The sequence below is a fragment of the Fringilla coelebs genome, assembly GCF_963513975.1.
Source record: "Fringilla coelebs genome assembly, chromosome: 3".
Classification (NCBI taxonomy): domain Eukaryota; kingdom Metazoa; phylum Chordata; class Aves; order Passeriformes; family Fringillidae; genus Fringilla; species Fringilla coelebs.
Window position 1 is genome coordinate 61,364,751 of NC_140030.1, and position 23,683 is coordinate 61,388,433.

The window sequence follows — 23,683 nt, forward strand, 5'->3', positions numbered from 1 at the left end:
TACATGTATTCTGCTACTGAAATAGAGATTGCAAGGCCTGATCATTCCCCCAGATATATTCATCACCTTGTTCTTTCTGCCATTCACCAAAATTTCTTCATGGCTGATTTTCATCATCTTGTCTGGGGACTGGCAACTTACTTTACAACTACGTAGTCCATTGTTAACCCGTTTTTTTTTTTTCCCCTCAAGTTAGTTTTAAAAGAACAGTTTATAAGGCAGTTTGCTGCTTTTATAGAGCAATTTATATTGCTACGTGCTGGTTAGAATAATTTTTCTAAAGTGACCATTTGGATTTTAAAATATAAGTACCTCAGGTTGCACCTTGGCTTCTTTCCATTACTTGAATGGATGCAGGTCTTAGAAAAGCTGTGCATCCTTGAAAAAAGAAGTTAAATGCTCTGTTATTGTTTTATGGAGTGTTATGTAGAAAAACCTTGACTTTTAAATATCCCTTATTGACCATTTTTAAGGGTGTTACAAGAGAAAGTTTATTCTACATTATTTAGTTTATGATATAATATTCAGTCTAAAAGAAATTGATTTTGTCGTCCAGAGGGAAACTCAGGTAGTTTTGCTTCTTGAGATGGGGATACCCTTGACAACAGTCAGCTTCGGGGAGCATGAGCAGTGCTTGGCACACAATTGAGATCTTCAGCATTTGTGCAGTGCCAATGGAGATAACATTGTTATGGCGTGGTCTAGTGTAGTCGAGTTGTGATCCTAGCCCAGCAGCACACAGATGAGGAGAGGCTGTGGGGGGGAGCAGGGGAGCTGCTGCTCGTGGTGGGTCCCAGATGGGAGTGGGTCCCTCCAGCAGGTATTCAGAGGCAGCGGGATGGACCCACACATGCATCGGCTGGGATCTGGTAACTTCTGACATGAAAAATCCCTTTCTTTTGGTCTAAACTCTACTGCAGTTTTTGTGGTTTGTCGCCTCTTAGAGTTTTTGCTCGTTTTCTGGGTTGTGATGTACCCCTACAATTAAGTAGGGAATGGAGCCCGGCCCTGCTTGTGTGCAGAGAGTGTCAGCACCTTGGTAAACGATCTTATCCAACTGCATGGACACAGTCAGCTGTTCATCTGCTTCTGTGAAGGTGTGGGTATATACAAGGAGGATAAGGCTCCTAACTTTTTTCAGACTTTTCTAGCCCAAATTCCCCGCAAAGCACTGCTTTCACTTTTATGCCATGTACAAAGCATCTGATGACTTGTACTGTGGCTATAAAATCCGATGAGTTGACTGTGGCTATAAAATCAGTGTGCATGTTAGAGGATTCTCATACTCCTTGAACAGTGGATTTTAACTTGCCCAGGAAGATAAAAATCACTTAAGATACAACAGCAAAGCTTTGCTGAGAGTGAGCCATTTTTCACTACCCAGCTTTACCAATCAAAGATTACATTATATGTATTGTGTATATACAAATGTGTGTATTTGCATAAACATGTAAATATATGTAAATAATTGTGTAACGTATGTAAAATTTATCTGTTACGTGAACAAAGAATCCATACAGTTAATTTCTGTATTGAATCGTGATGTAAAGGGGAGGATTACTTCAGTTATAACCCAATATACCTGAACTAAACAACTTGCTTATGATCAGCTGAAATGAATTATAGGAAGGAATAGAGTGTTAGATGCTAGGAGTTAATCTTTGGGGTTTTTTCTTTAATACGTTGTTAGGTCAATTGCAAAATATTAGTCCCCAGTTGTCACTTGGCTTAGTGCTATTTCTCTGCATATAAGTATCTATAATTTAGATTCTCAGGCAGAAATAACTTTATTTTGTTACTGATAAAAGATGAAACATATTTGACTGGCATTGTTGGAAATAAGCGATAAGAAACTTTAACAGATCTATCAATCAAAACAGCAGTTTTATTTCTTGTATTATTAGCTCCTGAGGCTTTGCTGCAGCGCGTGAGAGGTAATTTCTTACTGTAGGCTTTTCTTGCTGTGCACTTGATGTACTTCTGGGGTGGGTGGTGAAAACTGTACATTTTATTTTGTTTTCAGCATTTCAGTCATGAGGTTTTGATGATCTCAGCTTGTTTCTTTAGTAGTTATGTCTGGCTATGATCTAAGAAATCTTGGAAACCCACTAAGGCAATAGAAAACAGAGGTCAGGAGAGAACGGAGTCATTTTTTAGGCTTAAAAACATTGGGGGCGGGAGGGGAGCAGTACTGCTCTTACAATGCTTTATGAAAGCAAACCAACAACAAAACTTGAACATTTCAAAGTATCCTTTCCTTTTCATAGTTTTCCATCAGGTCTCTGTACACATTTTGCGTGCTACTCTAGGCTCCGTTTGTGAAGTGCACTCTGGATGCTGCGAGTGATGCTTGTGGTGGTTTTTGATCCCCGGATCAATCCCAGTGATGGGATTTTATTGAAGTCTCCAGTGGGTGAAACATGAGACAAGGCATCAGAAGTTTCTTTGATAGTGCCTGAGTAGCACACTAGAAGAGGTAGTGATGTCATCCAAAAGAAGCTATTTGGGAACCACAGAGTTCAGGACTGGAGAGAGCACTTTCCTTGACTCATCTAGCATGAATGTGGACCTAGTATACGTTTTTATTCAGAGAGAGGGATTTCTCCCCCACCCTATTTTTTTCAAATAGTTTTAATAACATCATCCCAGAACCTCCCATCTTTGAATTTCAAATTGCTCAGCTATATAAAAATGAATAGTTGCAGCTATGTCTAAAGCCAGGCATGTGATTCCAGGGCTTTGATTTGGACAGAAACGTCTGTGTCCATGTAACTGTGCAAATAGGCACACACACGTACACAATATATATACAGTTTTGGTATGCCCAGTGGAAAAAGGCTTTTTGTGTTTCCTGAAAGAAAAAACTAGTATTAACTATAAGAAGCTAGGTTCAAGATTTAGGATAGAGACGTTATTCTGAATTGACAAGAACAGCTGTGAGTTAGAAGGAAATGTGTAGGGAGAGTAAAAAATAACCATTCGTTTCCAACTAACGATACCATTAAAAAACTTCGAATTTAGATGACAGTGTAGTATCTTTCTGTCCTGTGAGAGCACTAAAGTGAGTGGCTTTGCTTTATACTTCTTTAAAAATGTATTTGTTGCTCTGTGTTAAACTTATTTCAGAAATCAGTGAGTGATTTGATACTTACTCAGTAATGCCTGTGAGCAGTAATTGCTGAGTCATGGTACAAAGTTAGCTTTTGGTGGGAGATTGAAGGGGAGTGTGACCAGCATTGTATTTTCAGCTTCAAGAAAGACATTCCAGCAATTCTAGGCAGACATGGGAGCAAAAGATGATGCTGTTTGAAAGCGTGGGATTTTGATTTTTTAATCTATTTTAAATGTTTCAAAGGTAATGAAACACTTTCAAAGAGTCTAAATGATTTTAGGGGGAAGGGAATGTACTTCTGTGGTTGTTGCTTAATCAACATCTACTCTGCCACTTCACATCAGCTTCTGTCGTTTCCAAGTGAATTAGTTCTTTGGGCAGCACGTTAAGAGGAAGTGTATTGTTCTTGGCAGGGCACTTGAATTTCTAATTACCAGATTCTTGCCTTAATTGCAATTACCTGGACACCCAGGCAGGGTGAACTTTTGGAAAAGAATGTAATTAGTGCAGAAGAAACCTCAGTGCCAACTGCTTGTCTGGATATCTACACTAAGCAGAACCTTGATAAGTTCACATCTCTGCGGACGAGCTATCAATCCATTGAGATGCTGCCCAAATGTTGTGCAAATCTGTTGCAATGTGTATGATTACTGTATGGTCTGAGACCTGGTGTACCCTTAAAAACAACTACTGTTTTTTCTCCTCCTGCCTGAATTTAAGGAGGGAGAAGGACGTCTCTGAGAGAAATCTCATCAATTTTTGTAGGCGCTCACCAGTAAGGAGTTCATCACATGCAGAACTTGTTTAAATAAGTGGCAATAGTAAATTGTGGTCTATATGAGATGAGCTGCACAGAATAATTTAATTAAAGCAAAAATAAACAAATAAGTTCTTTATTTCTAGTAATGTTTGTTGTGAGCCATTCTTTGCATACAACTACAAAAGCAAAATGTTGCCAGAAATCTTGCAAAACCACACTTTTGAGCAGAGGTGGAGCCATAGTGAGGGTAGTTGTAAATACACCCATATCCTGATTGTAAGCTGAAATCACTTGGCTTAAGGGCCTCTGGAAAGGTTCGCTGCATCAGGCTTTTATTGTCAGCTCCCTTGTGTTGGCTCACAGGAAAAATTAAACTTAATTGATGAAAAATGAGGGAAAAGAAATTAAAGAATTACTACTTCAAAAAAAATTTCTGAAAACCATCTTTCTGTAATTGCAACCTTTTAGTAATGCAGCTTTCAAATAATGTTGCTGATGAGGAAATTGAAAAACTTATGCATTAAAACATTTAATGTACTTTGGGGAGCTTTGTTTGCTTCCTTGATCCCTTTAATAAAAAAGTCCAAACCTCATAGAAACATTGATGTGATTGATCCCTTTGAGGTCAGGGACGGACACACTTTGTCTCCGTGGTGGTAGCCAGTTGTAACATATCGGTGTCACTTATTGATGGACTGAAAATAAGAGAGCCCCTCAGATAAGTGCCTTCTGTTTGTATAGAGAGTTATAAAACTGCTTTGTTCTTTCAAAAATGCAGTTAAGAGCTCTTCAAATGAGCTGCTCTAAGGCAAGGCTTCCCGAGCGCACATAATGGTGAAAGGCTTGTGGTGGGAAGGGTGGTGGTGGTGTAAAATTCTTCCAGTTGCTTTGAAATAACACAGGGCTAGAGGAGATGAAGGAGGTGGGCTGATGAAGCCCTGGTGAATAGTTAACTGGTTTAAATTCAATTACTGGGCTGTTCAAGTCGTTAACAAGTACACCAATATGGTTTTTATTAACAAAAGTTTTCCTGTCACATATGGTGTGGTTGGCAGCAAGAACTTATTCTCAGCCAGCCTGGTTGCATAGACAAACCCCATTCACCCAGATCCCAGAGGATGTTGCCCATCCCTCTCTTCTGCTGAAATAGAAGTGAGGATACTAAAGGCTTTGGGAGGTAATTCAGGAGATTCAAGGTCAGCAAACTTGATGGGCTCAACACAGAGGATTTTACGCATTTTCTAAGTTTGGCACTTACGAAGAGAAGGTGATGTAAAAAGTTTGTTGCTATGTTTTCCTTATTATTTTATATTTTTGCTTCCTGTTTAAATTTGGCTGTTCTCAGTCTTAGCAGCCATGGGGTTTTTTCAGACAAGTATTGTTGTATTGTTAGAGAAAGTCACACTTTTCTTTCTCTCTGTTTTAGCAAGAGTATGGGTTTCTATGCTTCTTGTGCAAGAAAATAATACACACATACTAGTATTGGGCAGAATATTGGAGAGAATATGTGATACTCATGCACACAGGCAAGCAAAAATTTAAAAGACAATTTGTAGTTTTCAGTTGCTATGCTGAAACACTATGAAGTCCTTTCTTTCCAGGCTTCTTCAGCTCTTGGAAAATTAAATATTTTTACGAGGTCTCAATCACTATTAAATTTGAAAGGCCTTGGCAAGAAGCCAGGGCTTCTTGATAATGAACATATTTTGAATATCAGATAAGCAGTTTCTCTTGTCCTTCAAAAATAAATAGGGAAGCAAAGCCTGGATGTACTAGAAGTATTAAGAAACAAACAACAAAACAAAATAACCCCACAACAAAACACCAAAAAACAAAACCACAACTTTTAGGTTTTCTTTGATGTTTTAATTTTGGTGGTCTTATAACTGTAGCATTAAGAGAGTTGCATGTGAGGATATAGCTCTCTAATTGTTACAGCTGAGCAGAATTTGTTAGATGTGAGCTCAGTGACCACTACTCATGACCATGGCTTCTAGCATCAGCAGAGCTGTTAACATGGCTTTGCCTGGTCACTTTACTCAGGAAAGCAGAGACCTTAAAAGTTATTTTTAGCATTGTCTTTTTTTTTTTTTTTTTTTTTTTTTTTTAATTTGCACATTTGCCGGCAGTATTTCTTTTTTCCCCCCTCAATCTTTCACTAGGAACAAGCAAAAGATATCTTTTATTTTCTTCTATTTTTATGCCCTTACTGCATCTCTTTCTGGACTTCTAAATATACTGCCTCATACCTTTTTTTCAAAAAAAACCCAAACACATAGTGCATTTCAGTATTGAAGAACACTGGAAGAAAAAGGAAATTTGCAGCTGTTTTATTACATACATGGCAATGAGTAGATGGAAAAGATCTAACTGGTAGTTTTGCAGTTCCCTGTAAAAGTAAATTAAACCACAGATTCCAGAAAGCGGAAGTGGACCTGGGTAATATTTTGCATCATAGTTAGAGCAGGTCTTAATGTTTCTAATTAAAGTCATGGTGCACATATTGAAGTACTAAGTTGTACCAAAAGCTGGTGTGGAGTCAAATAGTGAATCCCTTCAACTTCACAGTTGCTCAGAGTGAGCAAAAGGCCATCTCTTCTGAGGATGAACAGGGGGACTGTTTGCCCTAGGATGATTGCTGGTTTTGCACCTAGGCTAAAATGCATCTCTTACCATGTGTATCTGCTAAATCATGTGCTGCTAAAGTGAGCAGAGTAGACATTATGATTTGCACTTTGCTTCCTTTTGTTTTGAATTCAAAGGCCATCCCTAATTGATGGAGGTTTCCTTTACGATGCACTTATTTTCAAATCCATCATACAGTGCTTCTGCTGCCCCTTGCCTTCGTGATGTGCTGGTCTTTGACCCAGAACTGGTAAATGAACCCTGCAGGGAAATCATTAGAGAATTGGAACGGTTGCAGTGGAGGGACCAAGGGTCAAACCATTACCTCCCTGTAGGACCGTCGACTTAAATTGGACTTCTTGCTTTTCGGAAGCAGGTCAAGTGTCAGGGACAGCTGAAGTGGTCAGGTACAAACTGATACAGATCATGGACATAGTTTGGGGGTTTTAGCTTAAAAAATTAGGGCAATGCAGGATGGACTTAGTCTAATGATGCCTTCTCTGTTTCTCTCCTCTTTTCTCCCCTTAAAAAGCAAAATTAAAATCCTGAGGAGGCAATGAGAGCCAACACTGACATTAATGTGCTATTTGTGATCTTTTGGCACTCATAATTTTTTAGAGTAGATGGTTCAACCTTTTTTGTGTTTTCTTGCAGTTTTCTTTGATTGAAAAATAACAAATGATATATTGTAACAAGAAAATACCTCCAATAATTCTTTTGAAGAATATACCTCCTGTTCTATTTCCCCTTTCTCAACTGTTCTTTGCATCATTTTTTTATACTCTTAATAAATATAAAATGACCCTTTTCAGACTGTATAAAATAAATATTTTGCACTCCTAGAGGAAAAACTCAACAGTATTGCGTCTATGGCACTGAAATATGCTGCTGGGCACGACAAAGTATTTAATGATTTAATTTAGAAATTTGACGTCCTTTAAATATTTCTAAAATGTTTTCTATAGAAAAATCCAAATGTGTAGCTGTGTAAAATAAGTTTAAGATATCAAAAGTCGCAAAAAAGCCATGGATGTCATACTACTGAAATATGACCAAAACTGCTGAAGAACCAAATAGATGGTACTAAAAAAAAAGAAGAAAAAAAGATGGGTGTGTGAAACCTGAAGTTGTTCTCACTGTGACTTAAAAGTGCTGCAGAGACCCCTGAAAAACATCTTTCTCCTTGTCTCTGTCCACTGCCATTCACAGCATACAGCAGTTAGTAGGTTTAGGTCACTTTTTAACTTGTGTGATGAATTCTCCTTTTCTGAAATAATTAATGAAGTACAGGAATTAATACAAATCTGTGTTTGAGTGAGTGAGCTGAAACCCAGCTCTTCTTTTGAAATGGGTGGCAGAGCAGTGTTTCTACAGAAGTAAATGTGTTTTGACCAGGGAAGATAAATTAATTGCAACGTGTCTGCTACGTAAATGTTTTTAAAATATTAGTAAGAAAAAAGTGAGCAAAGGGAAGAGGCTAGAAATAGAGCAGCATCTCCATGTCTGTGCTTGCAGAAGGGGCTGCAGCTTGCCCTGTGCCCTGGCAGCACCTTCCCTACTGATCAGAAGAGAGTGAGGAACTGACCAGCTGGAAACTGTTGTTCTTTCCTCCAGCTCCTTCCCCTTGCAGCAGCTCTTTCCCCTGCAGGAGTGTGGAGCCAAGAAGCACAGCCTTGCTGGTGTGCAGAAAGCAAGCACTTCCCTGGCACCTCCGGTGCTCTGCCTGGCAGAGGCCAGCTTAGGGCCGGCCGTTCGGAGAGCGGCTCCTGCGTTCCTGCTGGCACAGGGAGAGAGGGGCTGCTGCCCTCCTGTCAGGCTGGGCTGTGGGCAGAGGGCACGCACAGCATGGCCAGCAGCCCCCTGCCCGAGGTACAAAGCCTGCCTCAGCACAGAGGCCAAAGTGGGCTGGCAGGGAGTGGGCAGGCAGCCTCTAGAAGTTAAATAGGGAGATTTTTCATTCACAAGGGCTGTTCCAGCAGTTCCTGGTGTTGATAGTGATGAATGGTGTGTAATGAAGGGCTGCACAGCTCAGGGAAACTGTTCTTTGAACATGGCTTTGCTGCTGTAGTGCATCAGGACTAACAACCCGACTTCTTCTGATAGCAGGTGATGGGATAGGAAGCAAACTGGAAGGAAAATTGTTTTCCCAAGCTTCTCACAGAAAGCATGCAAGGCGCCAGGATTTTGCTTGTCAGTCATATAGTTTGCTTTAAAAGGTGAGGATCTGAGTTTATAGTAACAATAACGTTGGTCAGATTTTAGGCAAATAGAAAGAAAGACACAACCATTTAATGTACTTGTGACGGTGATTGCAGGGGTCCCAGCATGAGGAAAGAGACGAAAAAGTTGACTCCATGTTCAGAAGGCTTGGTTTATTATTTTATGATATATATTAGAAATAAAAACTATACTAAAAGAATAGAAGAAAAGATTTCATCAGAAGGCTTAGCTTAGAATGGAAAAGGAATGAATAACAAAGGTTTGTCTCTGACCGAGACAGTCTGGACAGCTGGACTGTGATTGGCCATTAATTAGAAACAACCACATGAGACCAATCACAGATCCACCTGTGGCATTCCACAGCAGCAAACAATCATTGTTTACATTTTGTTCCTGAGGCCTCTCAGCTTCTCAGGAGGAAAAATCCTAAGGAAAGGATTTTTCATAAAACATGTCGGTGACATGTACTGGTACATTGGTGTTCAGTATAGTTCACAAGAGGGAACAGTATTTAAGGGGGTGGGATTGGCAGGTAAGCAATTATGTTCTCTATCATCTATCTTGTGCTGGAAGGAATGGTGACCAAGAAGTGGTTTTCCCATTGCTAGGCATCCCCTGTATAACTTAAGGCCTGTTATTTTATTTATTTTTTATTTACTGGCAGTGTTTCCAGGGTTGTGAACCTTTGAGCTTTATTAACATCATTACATTATTTTTTTATTCCAAAGTAATAAGTAGAAAATAAAAACTCTCTAGAGATAACATTGCTGATTTCTTGATTTCCCCCAATATTCTGAAAAGCACTATATGTGCAACTTGAAATCAGCATGCACTACATGATAGTGTTAATTCATTTCAAATGTGTCTAGTTTTACACAGAGCTTACTTTTCACTCATCTTTATAGGTGTGGATATAGGTAAAGGTGGGTATGTGTAGGGGAGATACGAGGTGTTTTCACTCATTTGCTTGTTAACCTCTGACAGGTGAAGAATCAACATTTGCACTCTTAAAAACTTTAATTTCCTTTTTTTTCACATTTGTACCTGCAGAGTTACTGGTTCTGCCCCCACTCTGTTTCAAAATTCAGTAAGAAAAGAAAATTAACACTAAATGTCACTTTTTAATTGCAGTAATGATCACACAGCTGTGCTTTCCTAGTTGTATAATGCACGTCAGGATCAGTTTAGGAGCTCAGCCTCATTTCCTGGCCAGATGTAATTCTGGTGACCATTATTACAGTAGTAAGGCTCTCCTCATTCATTATGGCCCTGGTCTCACAGAGGCCAGCTTAGGAGAGTGTTGCTGCTCTGGGTTAGCTGGGTGTAAGGTTGTGCCAGTGCAGGGTGCGAACGGATAGAGCAGCAGCAGACAGCACAGCCAGCTCAAGCACATGTGCCCCTGTGTGCGTGAAAAAAGAAAAAATAACTTAGGTGTGCCTTTCTTTCTAATGAAATGTTGTCTTTATTTATGAGCATGAAATTCTGAGGAGGAGCTCTTACACTTAAATGAACCTGTGAGCAGCCCATAGAAAAGCAAGTGCCTGCAGCGCTAATAATGAGAACTGACAAGGCGATCCTGCTGTGTTTATTTATGACCTTCTGCCTTTGTTAGCTCTTGTGAGAAATTCCTCTCTAACCATAACAATATTGCTGGAGCTTGGCACTGCACTGAGGAATCCTACGGTGCCCCGAGGCCGCCCACTGGCACGGGTACAGCTCGCAACAGATTGGCACGGTTGTTGAAATTTTCATATGTTTTCCCTTTATTTATTTTTTTACTTAATTCATGAGGCTGTTTCTTCCTTTGGTACATTTGTTTGTTCTGACAAGCATCCTTCAGAAGTATTTTGAGACTTTGCAAAGGTCTAACTTACTGATTTGCTTTTTTCCCTCTTTTTTGGTGGTCGATCTAATGAACAACTTAAAGGTTGAAATGAGCTGTGGCTTGATAGTTCCATCAAGTGGATCTTCTTTGAAGTCGTGGTACACGTAGTGGACTTTTTAAAAGAGACAGCAGTGTATAAACAGTGGCCCCATTTGTAGGCTTCAGCATAGAAGACTGTGAATAGGGAACTGGGACAGAAACTCAGGCAAAACTGAGAAGCCATGCATTCCAAAATTTTCATAAAGGTTAAGAACCGTGTTCTTCTCAAGCTATAGCACTTACAAACCATGCCTTGGTACAGATGACTCTTTTTTCATCCCTCTATCAGTTGCACTCCCCAAAAACCTTCTTGGTCCAGCTCCCTAATCTGTGTTGCAAAGCTCAGACAGGCCTGGAGGATGAAGAATCAGCAATGGGTAGGGCTGCACCTGAAGGTCTGGCAGGGCTGAAGTCTCTGCTTCCTCTTGCAAGGACCAGGAAGCAGCCATTGACTGGAGCTGCAGTTCTTTTGGCTTTCCATGGGGGAAAAGGAGTGGCCAGAGAGGAGAGCAAAGGATCACTGCCTTGTAAGATCCTGGGAAACCCTCTTTCAAAGAAGCTTCCAGCTGCAGCTCTTTCTTTTTCTGCCCCTGTCATTTTACCTGACGTGTTTTTCCACATCATTTATGAGTACTCTCAAAATTCAGTGCAACAAGAATACAGATCAATGGGGAAAGCAGTTACTTTTTATTGTATTTACAAATATTTTATACAAGTGGCTTCCAAGAGCACTGTGGGCTGTGGCACTGCAGTGGTGCTTGCTGGAGGAAGCTGCAGCAGGGACATAGCCTGGCAGATGTTGGACAAGGACAGTTGGCACCTCAGGGGAAGGGCTGGGTAAAACACCATCATACAAAAAGGCAGATGAAGGCCCCACCAAGTGATCATCCATTGTGGCAGTCACATCTTTGAGAACCACAATTGCTGTACACTGGACATCCTACCCATGCTTTCTTGGAATTTTTTCAGACCACTTTTATTAGCATTGCAATAAAGAGGTAGTACTTGCAATACCAACTTCCTCCCTTAAAGACAAGGAAAATTTTGGAAGAATGACCCACTACAGGCTTTATCTAAAAATGTCAGGACTCCCTATCCTCTATATCATAAGAAAAAGCTGCAACATTGAAGCATGCTCAGGCAAACAAATCCCTCAAAATTCCCTATGGGTGTTTTTTCTTTGTATGATATATTAATTCAAGAACAGTAGTGGTTGATCTGTTGGGGTTTTTTGGTAGATTGCATAGTACAGTGTTTAACACCTCTGTAGTGACACGTCCATCTGTCTCTTCCTTTACTGGATTTCAGGAGTGCACCTGAAATTATGAACCTGTTGGATAATAATGTTTAGTTTAGTTCACTCAGCAGTCAAGACAACACTGGCATTATCTTAACCTAGAGATGCATCTTCCCATGCCAAAATGGTGTTTAGCAGTAGATGGGGAAGGGTATTGGTCTTTTAGAATTTTTTCTTAATGCCTAGTTGAAGTGCTACAAGTTATGCTTCCTACTTGGCTAGTCAAGGCATTATTTCAATGAGAAAACTGAAGCCAAGACACTTTCCTAGAATTTCAGAAGCCTTTTGAAATTTATATAGAGGTTTATAAGACTTGAGTTCTACATATGTTTGTTAAAGCTGTATAATCTCAAAATACTACATTGTCTGGCCACTTAATTATTTAGCATGCCTAGCGAGCACTGAACTACTGCAAAGAAATGCTAATTCCAGAACTTGGGGTGTTTTGGCAGCTGTGTTCTAGCAGGCATGTATGAGAAACAACCTGAAAGTTTATTTTCTGCTTTCTCACTGCTTGGATTTCATTTTCCAACCTTTTCCCAACTTAGTGGAGAATGTAAATATGGGAGGGGTTGAGGGAGCAGCTCTTGAAGAATAATTGTTTGGTTTTGCTGCTGTGGTCCACAGACCTCAGAAAGAAGTAAGCTGTTTGAGTGTGTGGCTGGGGGTGAGGAGTAAAGCAGAAGCAGAGTAATCACAGCCCCATGTGTTTGTGCTCTACTGATGGCCATACTGCACTCCACTGAGTTACATTGGGTTCAGTGAAAATGAAGAGGAAAAGGAGCAAGGATGAGAGGATCTTGCATGAGGATGAGACAATGAGCCTGAAGTGGGAAATTAAGCTAAATTTACTGAAGTAAACCTTATAACACTCATTTCTGCCTGTTACCCCAGTATAACACTGCGTATCCAGTATTTTAAATAAGACTTAATTCATTAATTAATATTGTTCTCTGAGGGAAGTTACTTTATTCAGTTCTTTAAAGAGGTTGTCTTTACAACATTTATCAGTCTTTTTGATGTATACATTTTTCTCCTCTCTGATTCAAGAGGAAGAGATGGAAAGTTAACAGAGCACCTGTGTTTTTGAAGTGTAAGATGTGTCTGGGGCTTATTTACCATCTCATTGAATTGTGGTATTTGGTTACAGGGTGTTGTGGGAGAGAGAAGAAAGAGACGCAGTATGATGCATGCACAAGCCCTAAGCTAATGAAAAACTATGTTTTGTAGTTCCTTATTCCCACGGTAACCTGCTGGGACAGAGTTTTTTATCAAACCATAACTCTACAAAGGGTATTAATATGAAAAAAAAAAAGAAAAAAGGCAAGTGCTGTAGATCAAGAGTTTTTAAACCTTGGGCGTACAGGTGTATCGGTTCAATGCGTTGTTTAAGCCCTTTATCGTGCTCCATGCATAGGTGTCCTTGGGCTGTCAGAACAGCTCACTTGTTATCACCTTGCTAATTTACTGTGGCGTGACAGTATCTGCTTTCAGTGATCAGTGGGCAGTTGGTTGTTGGACCAACACTTTATTCTCTCAGCTGCAGCCTCCAAATCAGATAGTATTGTAGGTCCAAAGTTACAAGCACAGTTAATGCCTCCTGGATGCCATGTGGGATGGGATAGTCTGAGAAGCACATGTAGAAAGATGTCAATTAAGAGTTGCACAATAGGTGTGTTGTGACTCAGTCAACAGTAAGGTACATGCAGCCACATGAGGTTGTGTGGTCATGTTCAAAGGGCTTCTCTTACTGGAGGTGCCCAGCACAGACCTATTGAGACTCTCTGCACTGTGGTCTCGTGGGTGTGTCCAGATGAGGCATGGTGTGAATTTTACCACATTATATGTTATGGTGTTCTGAAGTTTTGTTTGTTCCTTTCTGCTTGAGCCACACCCGCACAATATCAGATTTTTGACTATATAATCTCAAAGACAGATGGTCTATGTCTGACTGCATGTGCTGCAAGTTTCCAAAGTATGATGGCCAGAGTAAATGGAATAAAGGGAGTAAGCAGTACTTTCCTAATGCATATTGCTGCTGCTCTTGTGGAAATGTTTGGTCTCTTTCAGATCTACCAACCCATATGTTCTATTAATAATGTCTAGTTCTTTCTCATATGCCTTTGCTCAAATCTGTGTTTGTCTTTCCTGTGATTTGGTACTCCTTCCTTACTTAGTCTGATATCTTTCTTCATCAGCTGTGAAAGTAAAGTATGTAATAGGAGGAGGAGTAGCAGCTACTCGGTGTTTTCCCTATGGATTTTTGATGCTGAATTCAGCATGGCCAGAAGCACAGCCAGGAGAGCAGTCTGGGCTGGTGAGCAGGGTGGTGGCGCAGTGTCCATTCAGGTTAATGGCATCACTAGGCTTGTTGCATAGAGGGAGAAGGATATTGATCACCAAAAGAACAAGGTCCAGAGAGCTTGGAAGATTTTGGATCAGTACATGGTTTGCTTAATTCAGCGTCCTCTCTGTTTTATCCTGCCAATTTAGTCTGTCTTATCCTTGTGGAGGCAACTGTAGGCTACATGATCTGGAAAATGTTTGTAATCCAAAGAGACGCGAAAAAGAGAAGTTACGTCTCATCTCACTGTTCTTTATACCAAAAATCCTTTGGGCTTAACAGAAGGAGTTTCATGTTTGGGAGTGGTTAAGTGTGGTACTATGCATGGGAAGTAGTATGAATAAACTGGATTTTATTAGATTGCTGTTATGCAAACACAACTTTTCTTTCTTCTTCATAGGGGCCATTTGTTGTGGTTTTCATTGATTTGGTTGTTTTAAAGGTTGATGGTTTATTGATGATAAATGACTGATGCTGTAGCTACAAGAGTTGTTAGCTGTGAATTTTTCTTTGCTACAGTACTGAAGAAACAAATGACTCCTAAGGGTTTGTGGCTTTTTGGTTTTAAATTTTATTTCCAGGAATTCTACGTGCTAAGCATTCTGCTTCAGAGATAAACAGGGAAGTTTATATCTTGAGAGATGCTGTGTTACTGTTTTTGTGTTCTGGAGATTTACTGTTTATTTTCAATATTAAAAAGTATCCTTGTCAGACAGGCTGTGTGTCCTACGCTTTACAGTCCTTGTTAGACTTCGTCAATTTGCTTTGGTGGCACATGGGTCATTAGTATTTATCATTTCATACATAGGAATCAGTGCTTATAAACCAGTGAATTTTTGCTATTCAGTTACTTGATGCAACTGTAGGACTTAGGAGCCCCTTCCTGGTAGTGGCCAGAGAGCTGCAGACCCCACAGTGAGTGGCACTTGGCACAGGCAGGGAGGAGTGTGGCTGGTGGGGCCTTCATCTGGTGCCTCATCACTTTTGAATTCCTGGATACCCTGAGTTGGTTTTGGTGTAAAACTCTTGTCTGGACAAGCAAATAAGATCCCATTGTGGATCATTTTAGGTACAGAAATGTGATTCTATTCATCCTACTGACTTCTTCTCATCCCATGTGTGACAGATACAGACAAGTCACGTTCTGTTCTTGGATTCCTGTATCCCTAGGTCAACAACTTTTATTTTTAGGTAAGGTTGTCTTACAAAAAAAGATCCTTTGCAGTAAAAAAATTACTCTTTCTTTGAACGAACAGTCTTTTGCTTAGCAATTATGTAGTAAGCTATGATTTGAATCTGTTTTTCCAAGTCAACTTTTGGAGATAACTTCTTGAAGACTGATCTAATTCCAGGATCTCATAGATTGAAAGGACATCAGGGAGGGCACTGGCATTGCATTGTTTGATTGCACCACTTCTTGGTTACTTGAGTGGATAGAGGGCTTTTGGGAAAAAGATTTTTGCATCCTCAGGGACTTGCCTGTGAAACTTCTCAGAGAAAGTACTTGATACTGATCAGAGAGAGTACTTGCAACACAGTTCAGTAACCCAAGTTATTTTGGGAAGCATATGAGGTCCACAGAATGAAGGGAATATGTTTCCCTGGCAAGTGGTGCTTTCTCACTAAATTTAGTGCAAGACAGTAATCATATCATATTTTATCATATACTTAGAATTCCCTTCCTTTAGAATATTGCATTAGTAGTTTATGACATAAAGGTTAAAGTTAAAAATCTGGTTAAAAACACTGAAACATACAGTAAGTGGAATTAAGTAAGATTTCTAGGTAACACAAGTATCATAAGTACCTCTGCCTAGCTGTTGTCAAAGTTTGTGTTTGTCTTGCAAGTGAAATAAGCCCTGTCAATAGAAATCAAGCTTTTTCCTCAAGGAGGTGTTTGTATTAGAAGTGGTCTTCTTTACTTTTCCTGTTGCAGACCTTGATTTAACAAGATTCAGAGAATGAGCCTTGTTTTCCCATAGAAGTAATTTCAGTAAGGCATATAAAAGGGATTTTGGCAGAAACGTAATGGCAGCCCTGCTGTCTCCTGTTAAACAATTTTTTAAGGATGTGCATTAGGTACATTTTTTGTGCTTAGATGAGGGTCATTATGCAGCTGGCATGGAAGGAAGATACCCATGTTGAGGGTAGCAGCCTTTGAAAATAAAAGAATTTTCCACGTGGTCCCAATGGTTGCTGCGCCCGTGCGTTTTTCTGGTTGCGTAGGCGCTGGGAGGCTGTTAGCTCGCTCGCTGCCTCCACAATGTGACCAGCAGGGCCTTTGGAAGACTTCTTGAAACATGCTATTATAGGCTGCTTTGTGATGAAAAGAGGTCTTACAAATATCTTGAAATTTAAACAGAGCTATTGTGGGTTTTCTTTTTGTGTGCATATGTGTGTTTGTCAGCCAAATCATTTGTTCAAAGTTAATCTCAATTACAGAGCATATTGTTCATAATCCCCCATGGCTCCAAAACAATAGCAGAGTGTATGTCTGTTTGAATATATATTTACATACTTACATGTGAAATATGTTTGCTTGTATATATAATTTTGCTTCTAAAGTGGTGATTCATGTTAAAGAGATGGATACTTCATGCAGGATCCTGTCTTTTGAGCAGCACCGTCCTACGAAAATAGTGCAGGAAGGTCTGAATGGAATGAGCAGGCTTTGATCCTGCAGCCAGTCAGTTGATGCAGTTCCCTACATGCAGTGCTGGGATTCATCCCAACACAATGGATGAGTAGAGTCTGGGGGGTTCAGCTACTTGGAGACAGAAAGGTTTTGTGTGTCTTTAATTTTAATATCTATGTCTTCTATTTCAATGTCTCTGCTTTTCTTCTACTCCCTGAGCGTAAAGGAACTGGTAGGCAAGAGTTGGAAAATTTAAATAAACCACAGGTTGTATGTGCTCTGCATAATCCCCACAAGAGAGCCCCAAATTGCAGTAACTTCTTAGAGAACTTTGGCTGTGATTTAGTGGCATAGGAGCTCCGTTAGCAAAGTACCCCACATTTTCTCCTTCTGCTGATTTCAGAGAAGGTGCTCGTTCTTTTTCATCTGTAAGTATTTAGCAGGGGATTCCCTTAAAATCTTGGTTTGTGTCTGCTGAGACCTTGCTAAGCACAGCTCACAATTGCAGAAAGTATTTGCAGTGTAAATTTTTGTTGAATGCTGTAGTCCAGTCACTGTTGGTGTGTAAAATTGTGGTGGTATTGCTGAGCTACTGTAGTCTCCCTATTGCTGTTTATTGGATCTAGGTGTGTTCTTCGAGTAATTAATGTTATTATATTATATATGGGTGTTTGTAGGGGTCTTCTTCCTGTGGTCTCTTTGTAGCTTTGGGTAGAAATGAACTTTGAAAGCTGGTTAGGATGTCCAGCATAATACAGGATATAAAGCTAACATAGACAATACAGAATTGTAATACAGATTCGTGATGAGAAGGAGAAAATATTTTGTCCTTCATTTTTTCTAAGGTTTTATGTCAGATTTGAAAATATAGTCATAACAATACCATTGATAGGAATAATAAGATTGCTCTACTAGAAACAGATCTGTAAGAAACACAAGACTACTGGTAATTCTAAACTTGCTAGATTTTACTGGAAGAAATGAGTGCTTTCCAGAAAAAGCCTCTGAAAAGAGGCAAAATTTAAGGCATGCCTTAGGGTATGGGGACTTCAGGCCCTTAAAAGAATCCCAGCAATTACCTAACCTGCCAACTTTCCAACAAGATAAATGAAAGCACTGTAGCTTGAAGGTGCCTTGGTTTGAATGAGATGCAGTAAGTAAGGTCTCTCTGTTCTTTACAGGCATCATAGATCTGATACTACTTATAAAAGAAGAATAGACTTGGTGCCCTGCTGACTAAATTGTCCTCTAGAGGAGTATTAGTTACAGAGCTTCTTTGTTAACTAGGCTGTATGCTTAAACCTCTGTGAATTTCTCCTATTAGGAGGCTTCCTAATAGCTTTACATGTAGATATGCTAAGTAATTGCAAGTGTATCCATGTAATTGACATATATAATGTGTATGTGTATACTGTTTTATATATAAATAAATGTTTGTGATGTGGAATTTGCACAACTTCACTACTGCTCTGTTAAAATGAGGCAAAAGAAAGCATTAAAACGCTGATAATAGGAGAACAGAAAGTTGACTTCTGCTCTTTCTGTCCAGGTGCTTCACGTAAAGTCTTTCTTCTCCTTCTCTTTAATTTCCCAATTAGCTTCTTTATTTAAGAGAGGTGTTTCTAAAGCCTCTGTATGCTGCAAGTTTCCCAGTTGCTTCCCTGCTCAGGCTTTCCACATTAGCAAACTATGTAGGGTCTCAAAGTGTATGTTAACAGAAAAGAAAAACAACAAAGTCAAAACACACAACCCATATGCCCCCCAAATTAAAAAACCCTAACCACCCGGTTCAAAACAGCTGATATTTCTTATTTTAGCCCACTTGAAGACAATGTAGGAGATTGTGTTGCACAGCCCAGACTTATAGATAGGTAACAATCTTTTGTGCCATCCTGAGATCAACCTCTTTCTCAGTTTTCTTCATGTGTCTATTATTGCATCTTGAGCAGATGCACTGATTGCAAAGTTCCCCATACCTGGGAGAAAATCCCACCTGGGGCGTGCTGTGCCTGCCAGGCTGCTCCCTCAGCCTGCACTGCTTGAGGGTGGTGGCATGGCTGGGCAGTTTAAATAGGCTGGTTTCATGCAAGCTTTTCTCTTCCTTTTCCACCTTGGTGAAGGAGTTTCATAAAGTGAGTGAAGAAATTGCTGGAAAGCAGGCACTCTAGAAGATGGCTGAGACTCACTAGTTGTTCTGCTCTTGTGGAAGGCTGGAGAAATCTCTGTGACCTGATGGGAAAAGTGAATTTCAGTCCCATGCTGAAGTTCTGCCTTAGCTTGTGAACATCAGATCATTTCATCAAGGACAGTGCTAATTTTTTCACAGCTTTTCCATTATCCTGGCAAATTTGTTTTTTTCAAGTACTTTGGTTTGCCAACACAAATGAAAGCTTTACTCCACACACCCTTCTAAAACCTTTGTTATTCTAAACGTAAACCTGTGTGCTTTCTGTATCTTCTGTCAGTTGTGTGCCTATCTGTTTTTAGACAGAATTTATATTCCTTTAGAATAGGCTCTATTCTGCAACATTGTTTTCAGAGGTTTATTATATGCTTTTCAGCAGCATTTGTTTTATCAGCACTTCCTCCCGCATTTGTTACACATGACGACAGCAGCAATTTGATTCCATTTAGAAAAACACCATATTATGTATGGAAAAGCAGTAATTGCTTACCTGTTTGCCAAATACATTCTACTGTGAAAAATATCTAGTGTTGCTCTATGCAGTACCAAGCACTGTTATTTCTTGTTTACATTTTCACAGTTGATAGTTCCAAAAACCCCAGTGAAAATAGTTTATTGCCCACTTCATAATTAAATTTCCATTTGTACGGATTTGGAAGTCTACTCTTGAGTGAATGCAGCGTAGACTGAAGTTTTGGCCTTAACTTTTGCTTTTCATGTGCCTAATGGCATACAGGTACAATTTCATGCTTATCAGAAAAAGCAAAATTTAACTGTGGTGAGAGTTGTTCTTGAAGTATTTGTGGGAAGCCCTTGGAAATAAGGCCTGCAAGATGCCCTGCAGAGAGCTAAGTTGGCTGGTTTGTATTCCCTGCCCTTACACACAAGGAGGAATAACAGGTAGCATTCTACGGCCTCTAGTGAGCGTTAGCAGTGCTTAAACTCTTACTCCTCCTCTTCCTATGCCTTGGAGGACTGACCATGCCCTGTCTGTTAGGGGAGCCTGGCTGGGAGTCTCCCTTGTAATGGAGGTAGCCATCATTGGGCAGGGCTCTAACTCACACCATGTGAGCTCTGTCCATGTTGTGTGACTTCTAAAAAACTTCATTTTTTGTTATGAAAATTAGGCAGCACTAAGGCTTTGCTTCTTGAGCTCTTTGCTCAGGCAGAACCCAGTTCTTTCTGTGCTATTTGGACAAGGGGTCGTGGTGTCTGTGCTGCAACCACTTGCATGAGCCAAACCAATGAAGTCAGGATGAGTCAAAGCAATGCACCCTGTCATGCCCGTTACTTCAAGTCTCGGGGGTCATTTAATGACCTGATCTATGTGAGGTAGATCTGTACTTTTTTGAGTTTTAATTTGCTAGTAGAAATAGCAACATGGTAACATGTTCCTCAGGACCTGCCAATGGCTACAGAAGCATTCAATATTGGCACCTTTTGGTTTGTATGAGGTTTTTCTGTGATGCTTAGGAATTAACATTTTTTCTGACAGTTGGGGAGCATGTGCTTGCTTTGTCACAGCATTCTTGGTTTTTCATATCTGATCTTAAAATTATTTAAAACCCCTAAATACTCCCGCAGATTCAAAGACCAATGTAACTCCTGTGTTGCAGCTTGAGGGAATATGTCCAGCAGTTCATAGTTAGAATTCAAATGTGCTGTGACCTACAGAGGAAATTTCTCATTCAAAATGCAGCGGTTATAAGCTGAAATGGAGTAACTGTTTAGCAATGTATTCAGACGAAGTTGAAGAGAACCTGTGAGCTGTACATTGGTGTTTGGTGGAAGTGGAGAAGCAGCAGCCCTTGTTCCTTGGTGGCCAGCGGATCCAGTGCTGCTGCCGAGGGCAGAGCCTCTTCTCAGCTCCTTGTTGCAAGGCAAAGGACCTGCAAGGGAGTGTTACAGAGCTGTATATTTTACACTCTTCTCTCATTGTAGGGGTTTAGAATGAAGTGTATAAGCTGTGATTGTAATGGTAGCAAACCCCAAAATTAAATACTGTGTGAAAGGGAAACTGATGTATCATTTTCATTAGTTTTGGTATGCTCAGGCAGAATTTGTGGGATTAATTTTGAAAGCTTAATCCAGATGGAAAAGGTTAAATTCAATGCTGAATGAATTTGGTTCCAATTCATTTGTTGCCCTTGCTTGCTCTTTTTCTCAAAAGAATTAGAGATTAAGCAGAGAATTGTGCATACAGTCCTTGTTTTCTGCCATCATTTAACTACGTGTTAAATGTTAAAGACAACCTCTCAGTTATCTGCCGCAATAAGTAAACAAATGAATCTATTGCCATGCCGGCTCTTGAGTCCTGTGGCCTGAGTATTCATGCAAGCACTTATGGTCATTTTTCCTTTTTCCTCAGGATTTATCTGGATCCATTGACGACTTGCCGACTGGAACTGAAGCAACCCTCAGCTCAGCTGTTAGCGCGTCAGGCTCTACGAGCAGCCAAGGGGAGCAGAGCAACCCTGCACAGTCTCCGTTTTCCCCTCATGCTTCTCCACATCTCTCTGGCATCCCTGGGGGCCCATCGCCTTCCCCTGTAGGCTCACCCGTTGGAAGCAACCAGTCCAGATCTGGTCCCATTTCTCCAGCGAGTATTCCAGGTAAGTTTGCTCTGACAAACAAAGTTAAACCAATTGGTAGGTTTATTAAATACATAAATAAATACTCCTATATTCCAAACGAACTTATTTTCTGAGAATCCTGCATTTTCAGGGCCTTTTTCTGAAAAAAAAATGCGTACTTAAAGCAGAGGTAAATTCAATCTAAACGTCAGCTACCAAGCCTTCAGAATGCTCAAAATTCTGAGCTTGACTCCACATAGGTGTTCAATAAATGTCTTTATCACCAACCAATGTGAATACTTAATTGTAGTTTTTGTATTTGGTTTGCGTGTCATTTGTCACATACTTCTCTCGATGATTTACAGTCCTTTTTTTGTTCTAACTGTGTATTTTTGTTGGGTTTGGCTCTTGAACTTGAATGGTGGATACAGACCTGCAGGATGAGGCAGAAATTTTCCAACTCTGTATTGTGGCAATGTAATTTTGGACATGAATACAGAATATTGTATGAGCTATTTCTTAATATTTGCAAAGATTAGCAAGTTATTTGGGATTCAGCCCAATCAGTAGTAATTGGAATACCAGTGGCAGGATTGCTGCTCGCTCTCTTTTGCAATTTAGAGTATGACACACAGTCATGTATATTCAGAAATTTGTGGAAATCTGTTAAGATACCCAGAAGAAAAAATGGCATATATTAATTTCAGTCCTTACCTTATCCCCACCCATCTGGCATTGTTCTTATTCCAGAGGGTCAGGCAGCAGTTTGTATTTAGTATTCCAGATGAGTTTATTCTCTTTCTGATGCTCAAGTTTTTTATTATCTTCTGACATTTTGAGTACTAGGGGAATTCCTAGGAGTAGGAGAGTGCTGACATTACTCTAGGGATAACATCAGTTGCTGACAAAACCACAAAATAATAAACATGGACAGCAGTTAAAAGAAACAAAAGCAAAAGTGCCTTTTTGTTAGGTGATTTGGGTGTTGCTGTAAACCAAATGCTGGTTAAAATTCAGAGAGTAGAATGTGTTTTGGTATTTGATACAAAGGTATCTGTGTAAAATGTTCCTGCCTGTTTGTCTGCAGAGGTTAAACTAGATAAGCAGAGGGAAGTAAGCTCAGTGCGCACAGGAATGTTTAGTACTAAATGTGGCCTGAGCATGTTGAGCCCTGATGCTGTGCATGCCCTGCAGTTATTTCTTACCTCTCCAGCCATTCTGACTGGCAGCACATGCTCAGGTGGAGCAGGAATAGTGGGGACAGCGTATTTGCATTATGTGCAGTGTGGTAGCTTTGTATTTCCAAGGTGGTTCCCATTTTTTGGTGTTGAAATCCATTCTGTTGTTGAGTGAAGCCAGATAGTCCTCGTGGCTGGAAAGGCAACATTTTGCCACAGTCAGATTCAGGTGAGTAAATGAATTAGCATTTTAGCAGCTTGGTTGCTGAATAGGGAAAACATGTTGTGACGCTGCAAATAGCTCTATTGTAGTCAGGATATGTAAGGATGAGCATAAGTGTGTAGGGGGAGAATAATAACTTTTATGAAACCATCTAATCCTCATGGGGTAAAAATAGAAGGGATATGGGCTCAGAGGTCAGGGTTAGAGTCAGAGTCACTTCATCCTTTCAGATGAGCCCCAAAAGCTCATTTTGTAACTCACCTAGTGAAAAGCATTGTCTCTACATACAAACTGTGCCACCATTTTCCACAGTGGTTTTCTGGTCTGCTGCAGTAACACAAAAGCAATTCTTTCTCAGGAACAATTTTTATGAATGGTGCTAAATCAAAATCACCCTGCACTGTTTCCCTGTCATAGACAAGCTTCTGGTCCCTGCAGCTCTTGGTAAAGGTGAGCTCCCAGACATGAGCTAAGGCAGCGCTCTCCAGAGGGCAGCCGGGCAGCTGCGGTACCATTGCTGCTGCTGCTGTTTCTTGAGCTGCAAAAAACAGAAGAAAGGCTGCTATTTAGAGCCCTGTGATAGAGGGATGCTGCTGGGTGCTGGGGC

The 23,683-nt window shown here is 40.2% G+C and overlaps 1 protein-coding gene across 5 annotated transcripts in view; it reads left to right on the forward strand.

Annotated features, from left to right (window-relative positions):
- ARID1B (AT-rich interaction domain 1B) overlaps positions 1 to 23,683 on the forward strand; it is a 325,491-nt gene that overhangs the window by 205,150 nt on the left and 96,658 nt on the right. For all 5 annotated transcript variants that reach the window (XM_084203719.1, XM_084203720.1, XM_084203721.1 and 2 more), the window contains one exon: positions 21,471 to 21,714. In XM_084203719.1, coding sequence (XP_084059845.1) covers positions 21,471 to 21,714 — 244 coding nt within the window. The remainder of the gene's footprint in view (positions 1 to 21,470; positions 21,715 to 23,683) is intronic.